Consider the following 13,717-nt stretch of genomic DNA (forward strand, 5'->3'; position numbering starts at 1 on the left):
AACACCCTCATTTGTGAAACCTATTCAGTGGCTTGATTGTCGGATAGATGGATGGAGTTCCATTGATTAATGGTTTGTCATTTATCGTAATTAACCCAGCGGGCACGCTGGGACATACACAATTCCAAAATTTGCATGCAATTAAGAGAAACATGAATTAATCTCCAGTACTTGTATTTATACCTGCTATGAATCCTCACTTCTTCACAGTTAACCATTCAGTTAAAGACATTGCTATAGCTAGCTAGATTGAGTAGTAATATACTACTGTGCTGTGTGCTAGCAATGGCTTTAACTCTAGACAGAAAATCTATTGTTACCATTTTCATCCTTTTGTGGAGTTGCGCATCTCGTGCTACGTCCCGAACATTCCATGAATCTTCCATTATTGCCAAACAACATGAAGAGTGGATGGCCTTGCATGGCCGTGCCTATGCCGACAATGAAGAGAAAATCAGACGCCAACAAATATTCAAGGACAACTTGGAGTTCATAGAGAAACACAACAATGAAGGAAACAAGAGCTACAGGTTAAGCCTTAACGGTTATGCTGACTTAACTGATGAAGAATTCCTTGCGTCTCACACAGGGAATCTCGTCATGCCACCAGCAGGGTCATCCAAGATTAACAACAATTTTAGGTACAAAAATGTGAATGTCAGTGACATTGAGCCAAGCTTGGATTGGAGAGAGAAAGGGGCAGTCAATAAAATAAAGAACCAAGGCCAATGCGGTAATTAACTAGTTTAATTCAAATATATATATATATATATATATATATATATATTGTTTTACAAACTTTTTGACTAAGCATTACAATTAATATTTCCTAGCTAGCTAGCTAGCATGCAGGTACGTTGGTCATGCATGCATGCATGTTTGATATATATATATATATATATATATATATAATTTGTTAATATATCTGAGTGTGCATGCATGCAGGGAGTTGCTGGGCATTTTCTAGTGTGGCAGCTATTGAAGGTATTACCCAAATCAAAACGGGCAAGTTGATGTCATTGTCAGAGCAACAATTGGTAGACTGTGCCATCCCTGATGGTAATGGCTGCGGCGGATATACTATGGATAAAACCTTTGAGTATATAGAACAAAGCCAAGGTCTTGCTAGTGAAGAGGATTACCCATATATGGAACAAGATGGGACTTGTCGTGATGATGGGATGGTCAATCCTGCGGCCAAGATTAGTGGTCACGAAGATGTTCCTCATAATAGCGAGGAAGAGCTTCTCAAGGCAGTGGCTAACCAACCTGTCTCAGTAGCCATTGATGCTGAAGGAAAAGCATTTCGGTTTTACTCTCAAGGAGTTTTCAATGGTGAGTGTGGAACTAGTCTTAACCATGCAGTTACTGCAATTGGCTATGGTGAGGACGACACAAATGGGGCTAAGTACTGGTTGATAAGGAACTCGTGGGGTCAACGTTGGGGCGACGAGGGTTACATGAAGATGCAGAGGGAGGCTGGTACCCCTGAAGGTCTCTGCGGCATTGCCCTCCAAGCTTCTTATCCAACTCTTTAACTATTATATACATATACCATATATATATATGTCACCATATTTATATATATTTCCTTTATCATAATTATCTATTAAGTACTTATTTTTCATTTCCCTAAGTTAATTTTACTTCATTTTCTATGCATTATCTATCTTATATATGCTCATATTGCTCCCTATGCTTATGTAGTGTTATAAGTTAGTTTATCGATCGTTGAATGGATCGATCCAGTTGTATTAATTTGGAAAAGTATGAATAAAATGTTTATTGCCCTTTCTCCTCTCCTCCTTTTCCAATCTGGCAAATATGCATGAACAAAAGATCAAATCTCGATCTTGAGCATTAATTACACCTTCAAGAATATATATACTCCATTTTTTGTTCCCATTATATATCACGCCTCTTCAAAGAAAGAAACCAAATGAAAATGGGGGGAAAACTCACTATTGATTCTTAAGCCTTTTGTCTTGCCTATACCACTCAGCGATGTAATTAAAGGGATGCTTTGACATTTTTTACATTAAGTAATGCTGCTGTAATTTACCGCAAAATATATAATACACCAAATATTAATTTTCATAAGTCTTTTTGCACGAACTATCTTCTTATATATTTAATAATTAAAAATTCATCTCAATGTCAATTCACTTTAGCATTCTTGGCAGCATTATCTACACAAAAAGAAAGAATGAGAAAATAGAGACTAAAAACAAGAAACGAAATAGGAGAAAAGAATACAATTCATTTTAGGAGAATGTGAAAGATCAGTTTTGTTTGGAGATATTTTTTAAAGAAAGTTTATGTTTTCAAAGAAAAAGAGAAAAACCACACATTAAACAAACTATTCCCTGATGACCTTTTCCAAGTCTTTTTGGCTTGATGACTTCGTAAACAAAAAATTTCTAAATCGATGCCCTAATGACTTTTGATAAATAAATTCCAAGTCGTTGACTTTATGATTTTCTTAAAAAATATCCAGCTCTACTTTGTTATATAGGGATTAATTATGACCTTTAGTATAAAAATAAATCATATTTGTAGTTATTTACAGTATAACGAAATATAAAAATTTCAAATGAAAAGCTGTTTATATAAAATTGTGCTCATACTGAGCCATGCATTCCCTTTAGGCTTTATAATCATTGATGTTAATTAATCGCTGTCTAAAAAGGAAAACAATTTCTTCTTATTTTTTGGTGAAACTTAGTTAGATCGTACAACTAGTAACATTATTCAACACAGTTAGTATCAATTGAACATATTTTGTTCTGTAATAATTGTGACATTACTCAATTTAACATAAATACAGGTGACATGATTATAAATATTAAATTACTTAATAGCATCAACACAAATAAATTAAGTAAAAACAGTTTTAACCGCAACAGTGGTGTAGCCGGCTCAAATTTGAGCACGGACCAAAAAATTATTTGTGTGTTTATTTTTCTTAATTTTAATTAGTTCATAGTATAATATATTTAAATTGGAAAAGGATTCATTTACAAATTTTTTTAAATTTTTTTGTAAATTATACTATATTCTCCCGAAAGTATATAGTGTAATTTTTCTGAAAATAAAAAGTGTAGTTTGTAAGAGTTTGTAAACAAAAAGTTTGTAAATATAACCCTTCCCATTTAAATTTTATTAAATACAGAGCACCTGAACAGGCAGTACCAAGAAGAATTATAATTTTATTCATTTTTTTAATTTTACTAAAAAAATTTATACAAGTAGAAATTGAACACATAATTTAATACAACTTACCGAAATCTCTTACCAAAAATATTTTAAATTTTAGATAGGATCAAATTATAAATTATAGCTCTGGCCAAATTATAATTTTAACTCAAACTAAATAATAATTAATTACATAATTATATATAATAAATATAATTTATTAAAATTTAACTCAAATCGAGATTATATATATATATATATATATATATATATATATATATATATATATATATATATATATATATATATGTGTGTGTGTGGGGCTACGCCACCGAACCGCAACATTTGACACAATTGACAAAATCAGCTCTATATATATATTGATGCAATTATTACAAAAGTTGTGGGCATACGTTTTACCTGATTAGGAGATCAATAATAAAATGGGTGAGTTTTCAACAAGTCTTTACTTGATAGCCCCTCACGGGGCATCCTTGAATCACGTGTAGGCTATAAGAACCTCACCAACAGACCAATCAGAAGACAACTCAATAAAAAAATCTTTATAAAGGCAATAAGATGTAGTCACACATTGATGGCAAAAAAATTAAAATATTACACTTTTAATAATTAATTACGAATATGTTGGAGTTTAAAAATTATCTACGAATTTATTGCAGTCATTCACGCCCAAAAGGGACGGGAGAAGTCACGCCCAAGTGAGGCGAAAATTTCCCTGAATTCACGCCTTAAGGAGGCGTGACAATTTACGCCCAAGCCATGCGTGAATTGTTTGCCCTATATAAACCCCAAAATTGCCACTTTTTCCTCTCACTCATTCTCTCTAACTTCTCTCTAAAGTTGCTCTGCCTTCTCTCTAGATTATTTGTGGAGCATTTTGTGCGGCGAAGCCCTGTCGAACGAATAAATCTTCAAATCTGTTTTATCAAATAGTTATTTATAATATGATACATGTTATAATAGTAATTTAGGGTGTTGCACATATAACTGTTATTATAGTGATCTAGGAATATGTTAATAATAGTGTCTTAAACCCTAGGAATATAACAGTGACTTAGAAATATAATAGCGACTGTGGAATACAATAGTGAATGTGAAATATAATAGTGACCGTGGAATATATTAGTGACACAGGAATATTGTACACATTTAATTAATTTTTTTTTTTTGTAGGTAATGTAATTTAATATTTTTGTTAACACATGTAAATTGCCATTTTTTGTAACAAATGTAATTTAATATTTTTTGTAATACAAGTAATTAATTTTTTTAAAGGACATGTAAAGTAAAATTTTTGTGTAACACATGTAATTAGTTAATTTTTGTAACACGTGTAATTAATGTAATGACTTTTGAATATATTAATGAAACCATTAATTTATTATTCTGTATAGTACACTATTATGGTTGACTCGTCATCGTCAGAGTCACCTCGGTCTACATCCGATACTGAGACTCAGGTCGAGCCTTCGGATCCCAGGACGCATGTGCTTCCAGGACCATACAGGCAACCCTGTTCATACTTGCAACATTTCATACTTAATTTGGTAGGCGTGCTCTCTAGGACGATCGCTTCTTAATGCTCTTTCATTAGGTTTCTCTTAATTGCCATCTGCGCCTCCTTTTTTGATTCAAATTCTTGCTTAACATACAACTTGTTACCTAATATCCACGGAGCATTAATTGAACCTGAGCCTGAGCCAGAACTTGAACCGTCGTGACTTAAATCTTGCTCCCTCGGATGATCCCAATTAATGTATATGGAATGTGGAATGTCTTTCCAAAATGGAACAACATCGTCACTTGCAAGTACAAAATTAAACATTAAAACCCAAAAAGCTGCAAATATAAATGTATATTTTCAGCCATTTACTTACTTACCTTCCAAAATTGGCGATAACTGAGTGGACGCGACGTTATCATGTTCCTGGACATGAGACTCACCCACAACATTATATTCTAGGATTTGAGTGTCAGGAATACCACATTCATCATCGTTGTCTGAAGCGCTAGCATCCTCAGCAAGAAGTTGATCTTCCATTGCAATATTTTCATCATCGTCATCCTCACGATCATCTTCCATAACCCAGGTAGGATCATTTTCTCCTTCCTCAGACAGATTACCAACTGGAGCAGCAGATGATGATGCATTATGTGCAAAATTTAAATCAACTGACCTCACAGGTATAACAACATCCTCTGTTTCGGCAATATCCACGTATAACTCTAAAAAAATATTTCCTTGACTGGTTGAAAAACTCTCCGATTACCATTTCTACGTCTTCATCGTCAACAACTTGCATACTAATGTATTGTGATTCACACCATATTCTTGCAGTGACCAGATTGTTTACCTTCAAGCGCTAACTTTTGACAAATTTTTTGATGTACTTCGCTAATTGTTGAGTTTCGCATGATACGTGTTGGCATTTTCTCTCCTTCAAAAATGACACCACGTCGACCTTCCATTTTCCTACCATTATAATATAAAACAACATGAACAAAATCAGAATGTGAACTCATTCTTAACTATATTAATAAAGAAAAACACAAAACAGAGTATGCATAAGCAAGCGAGACTGTATCGAAGACTAAGAAGTTAAGATGAAGAAGAGTTGTGATGAATGTGGAGATGGGAGGTGTTTATATAGGAAAAATAGGTGCTATTCATGCCCAAAAGGAGCTGGAAAGGGGCTGAGTCACGCCCAAAATGGGCTGGAATTTCCCTTGATTCACGCCTGCATGGGGCGTGATTAGTCACGCCTATTTTTGGCGTGAATGACGTGGAATTCACGCCTTGCATGGGCGTGAATTGTCCCGCCCATTTTGGGCGTGAATGACTGCAATAGATCCGTAGATAGTTTCCAAACTGCAACTATTCGTATTTAATTATTAAAAGTGTAATATTTTAATTTTTTTACCACACATTGATTAATAATAAGTTTAAAGTTCATATAAATAGAAGGATTTATCAACTTAATGTTTCAAGATTTTGAATTGAAATATAATATTTGACATACTTGATGTGTTTATAATCCGTTGTTAACTAAATACATTATATATCTTTCTTATACAATCAATACATAAATGCTTAGAGCTTCTTTGAATTCTTTCTTTTCTTAAGCTAATTTTTTTTAAGTTAAAACTAAAAATAAGAGTTTTAAAACTAAAGCTACAAACTATTTGATGATTATATAAAATTTTCAGTTTAAAAGTTACTTAAAAGTTGTTTATTAATAATAAAAAATACATATTTTAAAAAAAAATTAATATAATTTAAAAAAACTCATCATGTGAGTTTTTAATTTTTAACTTTTTTTCTTCGTTATAAAAAAAATTCTTTTTATTATAAGAGTTTCTTTTTTGTAAAAACCTATTTCACCTAATTTCTATTTATAAAGATAAAAAAAATTATAAAAAAGAAAAAGAAAACAGGTACTTATTCTAGCTCAACCGTACGTGATTAAATCCGATTATTTTGGTTTTGATCATTCATTATCACCATTAAAAAAACTCGCTATAAGTAAATTGCGACGAAGGTGGTCTTACCTACTTTTATTTTTATTTTTTTTAAGCTTTTCGTGCAGATAGGTTCCAACTCATGACAGGGAAGCATAGTAGGGTAGGAGCAAGCTGCACTTGTCAAATTTGAACAACTTGATCAGTGATCATTCCATGAATTATCAATTCTGTTATCATCAATATGTCGGACAATAAGATTTGGGAAAAAAAATTATACACAGTATTTAAAAAGAAAAAAATTATAATACGAATTTAATTATAAAATTACGTCAAGAATTTGAAGTTAAATTACATAAAGAACAATTTAATAATATAAAACGAATGTGAATTTTTGTGTGTGCAAAGCTATTTATATAATATTATAACACATAAATAATAACTGTTATCATATCAAATAATAAGCCTTCGTTGTATATTTAATGCATCAATTAAAACTCAATAATCGAAGCATATGGATTACGGATATAAATTTAATTCTTAAACGGGAGGAACAAGATTCAAGCATATGGAATATCATAAAATTTCAATGTGCCCCGTGACATGTTGCAGACCAGGGGAACGCAAAAAAACAATCCAATCCCCAATAATGTAGTAAACATTTGATTTTCCCCATAAGACAAGATCATCAATTTGAAACCCCATACGCTGCACAAAACACCAAAACGAATCCATCCAAAATCCCCAACTCATGTAAGAAAATAAAAATCAATGTTCTGTAGCACCCTCCACGTGAACCCACCACAAGGCACACTTTTTCTTGAGTTTCTCTGGACTATATATATAAAAGTTGATACAAGAGTTTATCTGTCTTTCTCCTAAAAAAAAAAAGAGTGAGTACATTGTGTCAAAAAATGTACCTATATATTTTTTGGAGTAGATAAAAATTTATGCAGCAACCGTAGAAATATATATATATGAGATAAGATTTTTTGACACTAATGTCAAATTTGAAATTTGACACTTCATCTAAGAGCTATTAGATCAAAAAAGATCAATTAAATCACATGCTTACAAATCAGAGTCGTTAATCTTTTTTGATCTAATGACACTTAGATAAGGTATCAAATTTCAAATTTGACATTGGTTTCAACTGATCTTAACTGTATATATATACCATTAAGCACATAACATACAAGTACAGTGAGCACATCCTTTGTTATCCCTCTCATTCTTAGCTTTTATACCCCAAAATAGTACCATATGGGGTTTAAGATGCATTCCATGTTTTTGGTCTCTCTTTGTTGCCTAGCTCTGCTTGCATCAATGCACCAAGCAAGAGCAGCAAAGTCTCCTAATGTGACACACATAAGAGGGAGAAAGGAACTAAGTGGATGTAATTTGTTCATTGGAAGTTGGGTGATTGACCCTTCATATCCTCTCTATGACTCTTCAAGCTGCCCCTTCATAGATGCTGAGTTTGATTGCCAAAAGTATGGAAGACCCGACAACCAATATCTCAAATACTCTTGGAAGCCTGATTCATGTGCCTTACCAAGGTAGTTTTAATGTTTATGAAACCCATATATGCTTTTATGTTTCAAGCAGCTATATATGTGTCATTTGTTTCAAATCAAATTCTTCTTGTTCCCAAATTATACATTTAACAAATAGAATGGTAGACTTAAAAACATGGAAGCCTATTCAAAAGATGTTTCTTTTCTTACAAATATTGATGGCAGAGCTTCCATGATCTTTTATCTACCAAATACTGTGAAGTAGAAAGGACCAATAAATTTAGTTTTGTAAGTGTTTGATAAATGGGTTTTGTTAGCTTTTGTCAGTAAACCAAATTTTTGGTGCCTAGAGACTCCTTGTTTGAAATTACAATAATGTTGAAATGCAATATTTAGAAATGTGTGAAGTCTCTTGAGGAATTCGCAACATTTTATTATGCAGTTAGTATACTCATTTTCCTCTCATTCTCTTACTACATTGAGAAATGGGGTTTTGTTGATGTAACTCTGATTTTTCTGTTATAGGTTCGATGGGGTAGGTTTCTTGAACAAGTGGAAGGGTAAGAAGATAATGTTTGTGGGTGATTCATTGAGTCTGAACATGTGGGAATCATTGTCCTGCATGATTCACGCGTCGGTGCCGAATGCCAATACCAGCTTTTTGAGGAGAGGAGCATCGTCTATTGTGACCTTCCAGGTTTGTTTTTCTTTATGTTCTCTTTGTTTCCTTTCTGTTTTTTAATACACAAACCACTAGTGATTTGATTGTCTTCTGTTTTAGTGTAGACAACATTCCCACGTGTGTCTTTATTTCTCGGGACAATGACCATTTTATCACTTTTTGGACAAAAGTTTATCGGATTCTCACGGCAAAAAAAAATTGTAAAAATGTCACGTCACATTCTTGCTACTCCACCTAGTGAGAATGACTGAACACGTGGCAGCGTCTGCATGGTCAATCATTCTAGCTGAGCAACCCAACGAGAATGATAGGATGCTGACACATGGCAAAAGTACAGATTTTTTCTGCAAAAACTGTTCAAGTGACTAATCTCGCTGGGCTGCCCAGCAAGAATGTTTGTATTTTTGCCACGTGTCAGCATCCTGTCATTCTTACTGGGCTGTTCAGCTAGAATAATTGACCATGCAGACGCTGTTATGTGTACAGTCCATTCTCGCTAGGTGGCATAGCTAGAATATGACGGGCATTTTGGCAAAATTTCGTTAGAGCGTGGCATACCAGTATTTTTTAGTGACAAGCGTGTCAGTATGATCAATGTCCCTTATTTCTCACCGCCATTGTTTGTTTCTCTCTTATGTGTCGTCCTTCCACTGTTCATTCCCTCAATTTCCTACCCCACCCCATTTTAAAACTTAAACCAATAAATGTAAGTTAGATTTTGACAGAAAGGACCAAATAAATGATGTGTGGATGAACAATTGATTGGAACAAAGTAAATTAAGCTTTATTAATAGGTGCATAATTGGTAAATGTCTTTATTTTCAGAAATGTTTTTTTTTAAAAAATAATAAATATTAATCCAAACACATGTTATAAACCTTATCATCCAAAATAATAGTTATCTATTGTTTTCCATAAAGATATATCTGAATAAGACATGCCAACTTGTGAGGGATCAGAGCATGCCAACCTGTGATTACAATATACAATTTGGAGGCTCTCCGCAATTATTTGCCTTCATTATTTTTGCTCAATCAACATCAATCACAGAACATGCCTCAGTTACATCATATTTAAAAATCATTTATGCCTGTTTACAAAAAAAAAAAAAAAAAAAAAAAAATGTCAAGCCACATACTACATAATTTGCAAACTTTAGATAAATCTCAGACTGGAATAAATAGCATATAGTAGAAAATGATTTAAAAAATTCATAATTGGAGATCAAAACTTAGAAGCACTTCCCCTTATATTGGTGAGGCGTAGAAACCCAGATAACTCAACCATGCTTTGAGCACATTAATAGCAATCCTGACAGCATTCTTTTTTTCTGAGAATGGTTCACGAGATTCCTTAGAAAGGGACAAGTTGTACAGTTTGATAATCAAGGATTTCCAATGTTTATAGTTAAATGTCCCAATTTCTATGGATTCAAACGTGTAGAGTGTACATCAATGTAGCCGCTAGGTTTGACTAAATTCCTCAACTTTATCTCTGTATTGAATATTTAAATTCAATTATTTTTGTAAATCAGTCAAAAAGAAATTATATACAAATTAATATTATTATTTCATATTTGTCATCGCATTTATGTATAGAAAAATGGCCTTCACAAAGCAGAGTATATTTGTAGAGATAAGGTTCTTTTAAAGTGAACAAGTAACCCTTAATTTAAATTGAAGTACATCAAAATTTCAATTGACTCAAATTTAATAATTTTGCAGAGTTTAGTTTCCTATTTGTGGATTGTTCATTGTTTTCAACGTGAATATTTTATGCATTCCATGTTTCTCCTATTACAATGAATGAACCCCGTGACTCCAAGTTCAACTTGTTTTGCCTTTTTTTAATGGAAAACATTATTCTCCTTTTACACAAGGTAACTTATCTCATTTTCTCTCACTTCGATTTTCGCACTTCACTTTTTTTTCTTTTTCTTTTTCTTTTTTCTTGTAATGGTGGGACCCATTTAATTTCTCTCTACAACATAAGATACCAAAGGAGATTAATAAAACTCATTTTTAATTTGAAATTTAATCTCAATCACCCAAAATGGTACTTATTGGTGAGTTTGCGCAGGACTATGGAGTAACCATACAGCTATACCGCACACCATATTTGGTGGACATAGTTCGAGAAGATGTTGGTCCAGTGCTTACATTAGACTCCATACAAGCGGGTAATGCATGGATAGGCATGGATATGTTGATCTTCAACACGTGGCATTGGTGGACCCACACTGGAAACTCTCAAGGGTATGCTTTTTGTGTACAATAATGCTATTAATAATAATATAGCACAATGAAATTGAAAACACAACTACATTTAACTACAGAAGTGAATGAATCTTTAGAGAGCAGTAAAAAGTTGTTTGTTATTATTGCTGAGTGTATCAACTCATTGATTCATTCTCCTTTTTGTTTTACAATCAAACTTGACGGTTGTTGATGTTTGCTATATTCAGATGGGATTATATAAGAGATGGTCCCAATCTACTCAAGGACATGGACCGTTTGGAGGCATTTTATAAGGGATTGATCACTTGGGCTGGATGGGTTGATCACAATGTTGACCCTACCAAAACTAAAGTCTTCTTTCAAGGCATTTCTCCTACTCATTATCAGTAAGTAACTGCTATGCTCATCTATATGCAATTTCAACTAGAATTAAAAGCAAATTTCTCTTAATAGTCGTTTATGAGATTCAAATAATTGAAACTGGAACATTAGTTGATTTTCTATGCTTTTCAACGATGTCATGTACCAACTCTCCTAAAAGTTAGAGTTGCTGAATGAAGATATGTGGATGATTTTTGTAAACTACCAATTCAACCCAAAATTTTAAGTTAATGGATGATGCTACATTAATGATTTTATATACCTCTAACACGCCCACTCACAAGAGAGTCCATTGGGCTTGAAAGGGGATGATACATCAAGCCCAGTCTACCTGTGCTAAAATAATTCACAGAGAAAATAAGGGACAGCAACGATCAAACACGAGATACCGAAACTCAGATACCATGTAAAGAATCAAATCAATCCAAAAGCTTAAGCTATTAGGTGACACTACATTAATGGTTTTATATATCTCTAACAATTTTATTATGCGACATATTTATATCGAGTTTGCTTTTTCTGCAGTTACTGCATATAAGCTATCTGCAGTAAATCCAATACAACGTCGTTTTGGAGCGGAAATCAGGGTGTTTTTATAATTTTAATTTATTTCAGGATTATTATAGTCTTTATAATTATAATTTTTTAATATTTCAATCTCAAAACGACGTCGTTTTGAAATAAATGCAGATAACGTATCTGCAGTAACTGAAGAAATATTTGTCTGATTTATATTATATCTAACACACCCCGTCGTGCAAAAGCTCATTTTTGTAAGATTAAAATATGAATAATACACAACCTCACGTACCTATCTGGAAATCCAACCTTTATTTTTTATTAGAAGAAAGAGGGCAACAACTCTCCCAAAGGCCAAAACTAGTTGTTCATGAATTTTTTATTATATCTCTACCATGTTCATATTATACCTAACATATTCAAGTTTCTCTTGTTAGTTTATAAGATTTACTTAAACGTATTTTATGATGCTCCTCTCCTTGAATCAGAGGCCAGGAGTGGAATCAACCAAGGAAGAGCTGTAGCGGAGAACTTGAACCCTTATCTGGGTCAACATATCCAGCAGGCCTACCTCCTGCAGCTAACATAGTGAACAGAGTCATAAAGAACATGAAGAATCCTGTTTATCTACTTGACATAACTCTCCTCTCGCAGCTACGAAAAGATGCACATCCTTCTGTATATAGCGGGGATCATGGGGGGAATGACTGCAGTCATTGGTGCCTACCAGGACTACCTGATACTTGGAACCAACTCCTAAATGCAGCTCTAATCATGTGAGGTTATAGAGTATTATATTGAACTCTTGAAGAATATAGGGTGCATTCAATTGTAAAATAGGACTCTTGAAGAATAGATAAAAGAGTTCCAAACCAAGTTAGTCAGGGAGATCAAACTGTTACACAAGTTCAGAAAATGAGAAAGGAACTTTAAAAGGGAACGAATTAATGTTTATTGAATCACAATATGCAATTGAACTTTACCATTGATTGATGCTCAATTCATGTTGAATATATATTTCATATTTGTAATAAAAAATTTTTGAAACTATTCATTTTTTCTTAAAATAATGCAAACAAGTATTGTATCTGAAACTTATATCAATGACATTGGATGATTCATTCACTAGATAGTTTTTTTTTTTTCAACTAGATTTGCTTCTTTAGAGCTTGAATGTGATTCCCCTTCTAATTTTCATCCATGGTCCTCCACGTCTTAAACATCCCAAACACTTCTAACTTTTCTCTAAAAACGTAGTGTTTGATTGAAATTTTTACATAGAAATTTAAATGTTTTTTTTGTCTGGTGCTAACAATCACTATTGTAATATAAGTATCAACAAGATAAGAATCGTTCTCAAGGAATAGTGAATCTAATTCCTTTTTTCTACCCTACCTCAGTTTCTTGAATTGTAAGGTATTTAGTTTTTCAATGAAAAATTCAGTTTGCTAAAAACCAAAATCAGAATTTAATCTCACAAGAATACTCTAATCACATACAGAATTACTAAAAATCAGATACAAGACAATGAAATCTTGAATTTCATGATTTTTCCTTGTATTTCTGCATCCCTGCTTTTTACATGCTATAACACCTTCAATTAAGTGATGTAGCACTTAAATGAACTTTCCCAAATCCAGAATTGAATTGACTCAAACTAGTCCCCTCAATTAATAAAGATGTTGATCTTAATTTAAATTTTGACT

At 32.9% G+C, this 13,717-nt stretch overlaps 2 protein-coding genes across 2 annotated transcripts; both read left to right on the top strand.

Moving 5' to 3' along the window:
• The first annotated feature begins 222 nt into the window (after positions 1-222).
• LOC133307051 (zingipain-2-like) lies at positions 223-1,793 on the top strand. Its single transcript, XM_061507471.1, has 2 exons — positions 223-733; positions 946-1,793. The coding sequence occupies exons 1-2, from the start codon at positions 286-288 to the stop codon at positions 1,536-1,538; spliced, it is 1,041 nt and encodes a 346-aa protein (XP_061363455.1). The 5' UTR covers positions 223-285; the 3' UTR covers positions 1,539-1,793.
• Positions 1,794-7,938: 6,145 nt separating this feature from the next.
• On the top strand, positions 7,939-12,791 carry LOC133307061 (protein trichome birefringence-like 37). The gene is made up of 5 exons (XM_061507482.1): positions 7,939-8,234; positions 8,718-8,889; positions 10,954-11,129; positions 11,339-11,497; positions 12,500-12,791. The coding sequence occupies exons 1-5, from the start codon at positions 7,939-7,941 to the stop codon at positions 12,789-12,791; spliced, it is 1,095 nt and encodes a 364-aa protein (XP_061363466.1).
• The last annotated feature ends 926 nt before the right edge of the window (positions 12,792-13,717 follow it).

The sequence above is a fragment of the Gastrolobium bilobum genome, unplaced genomic scaffold (genome assembly GCF_033153095.1).
Source record: "Gastrolobium bilobum isolate Gb01-03AN ecotype WA unplaced genomic scaffold, APGP_CSIRO_Gbil_v1 utg22537, whole genome shotgun sequence".
NCBI classification, from domain to species: domain Eukaryota; kingdom Viridiplantae; phylum Streptophyta; class Magnoliopsida; order Fabales; family Fabaceae; genus Gastrolobium; species Gastrolobium bilobum.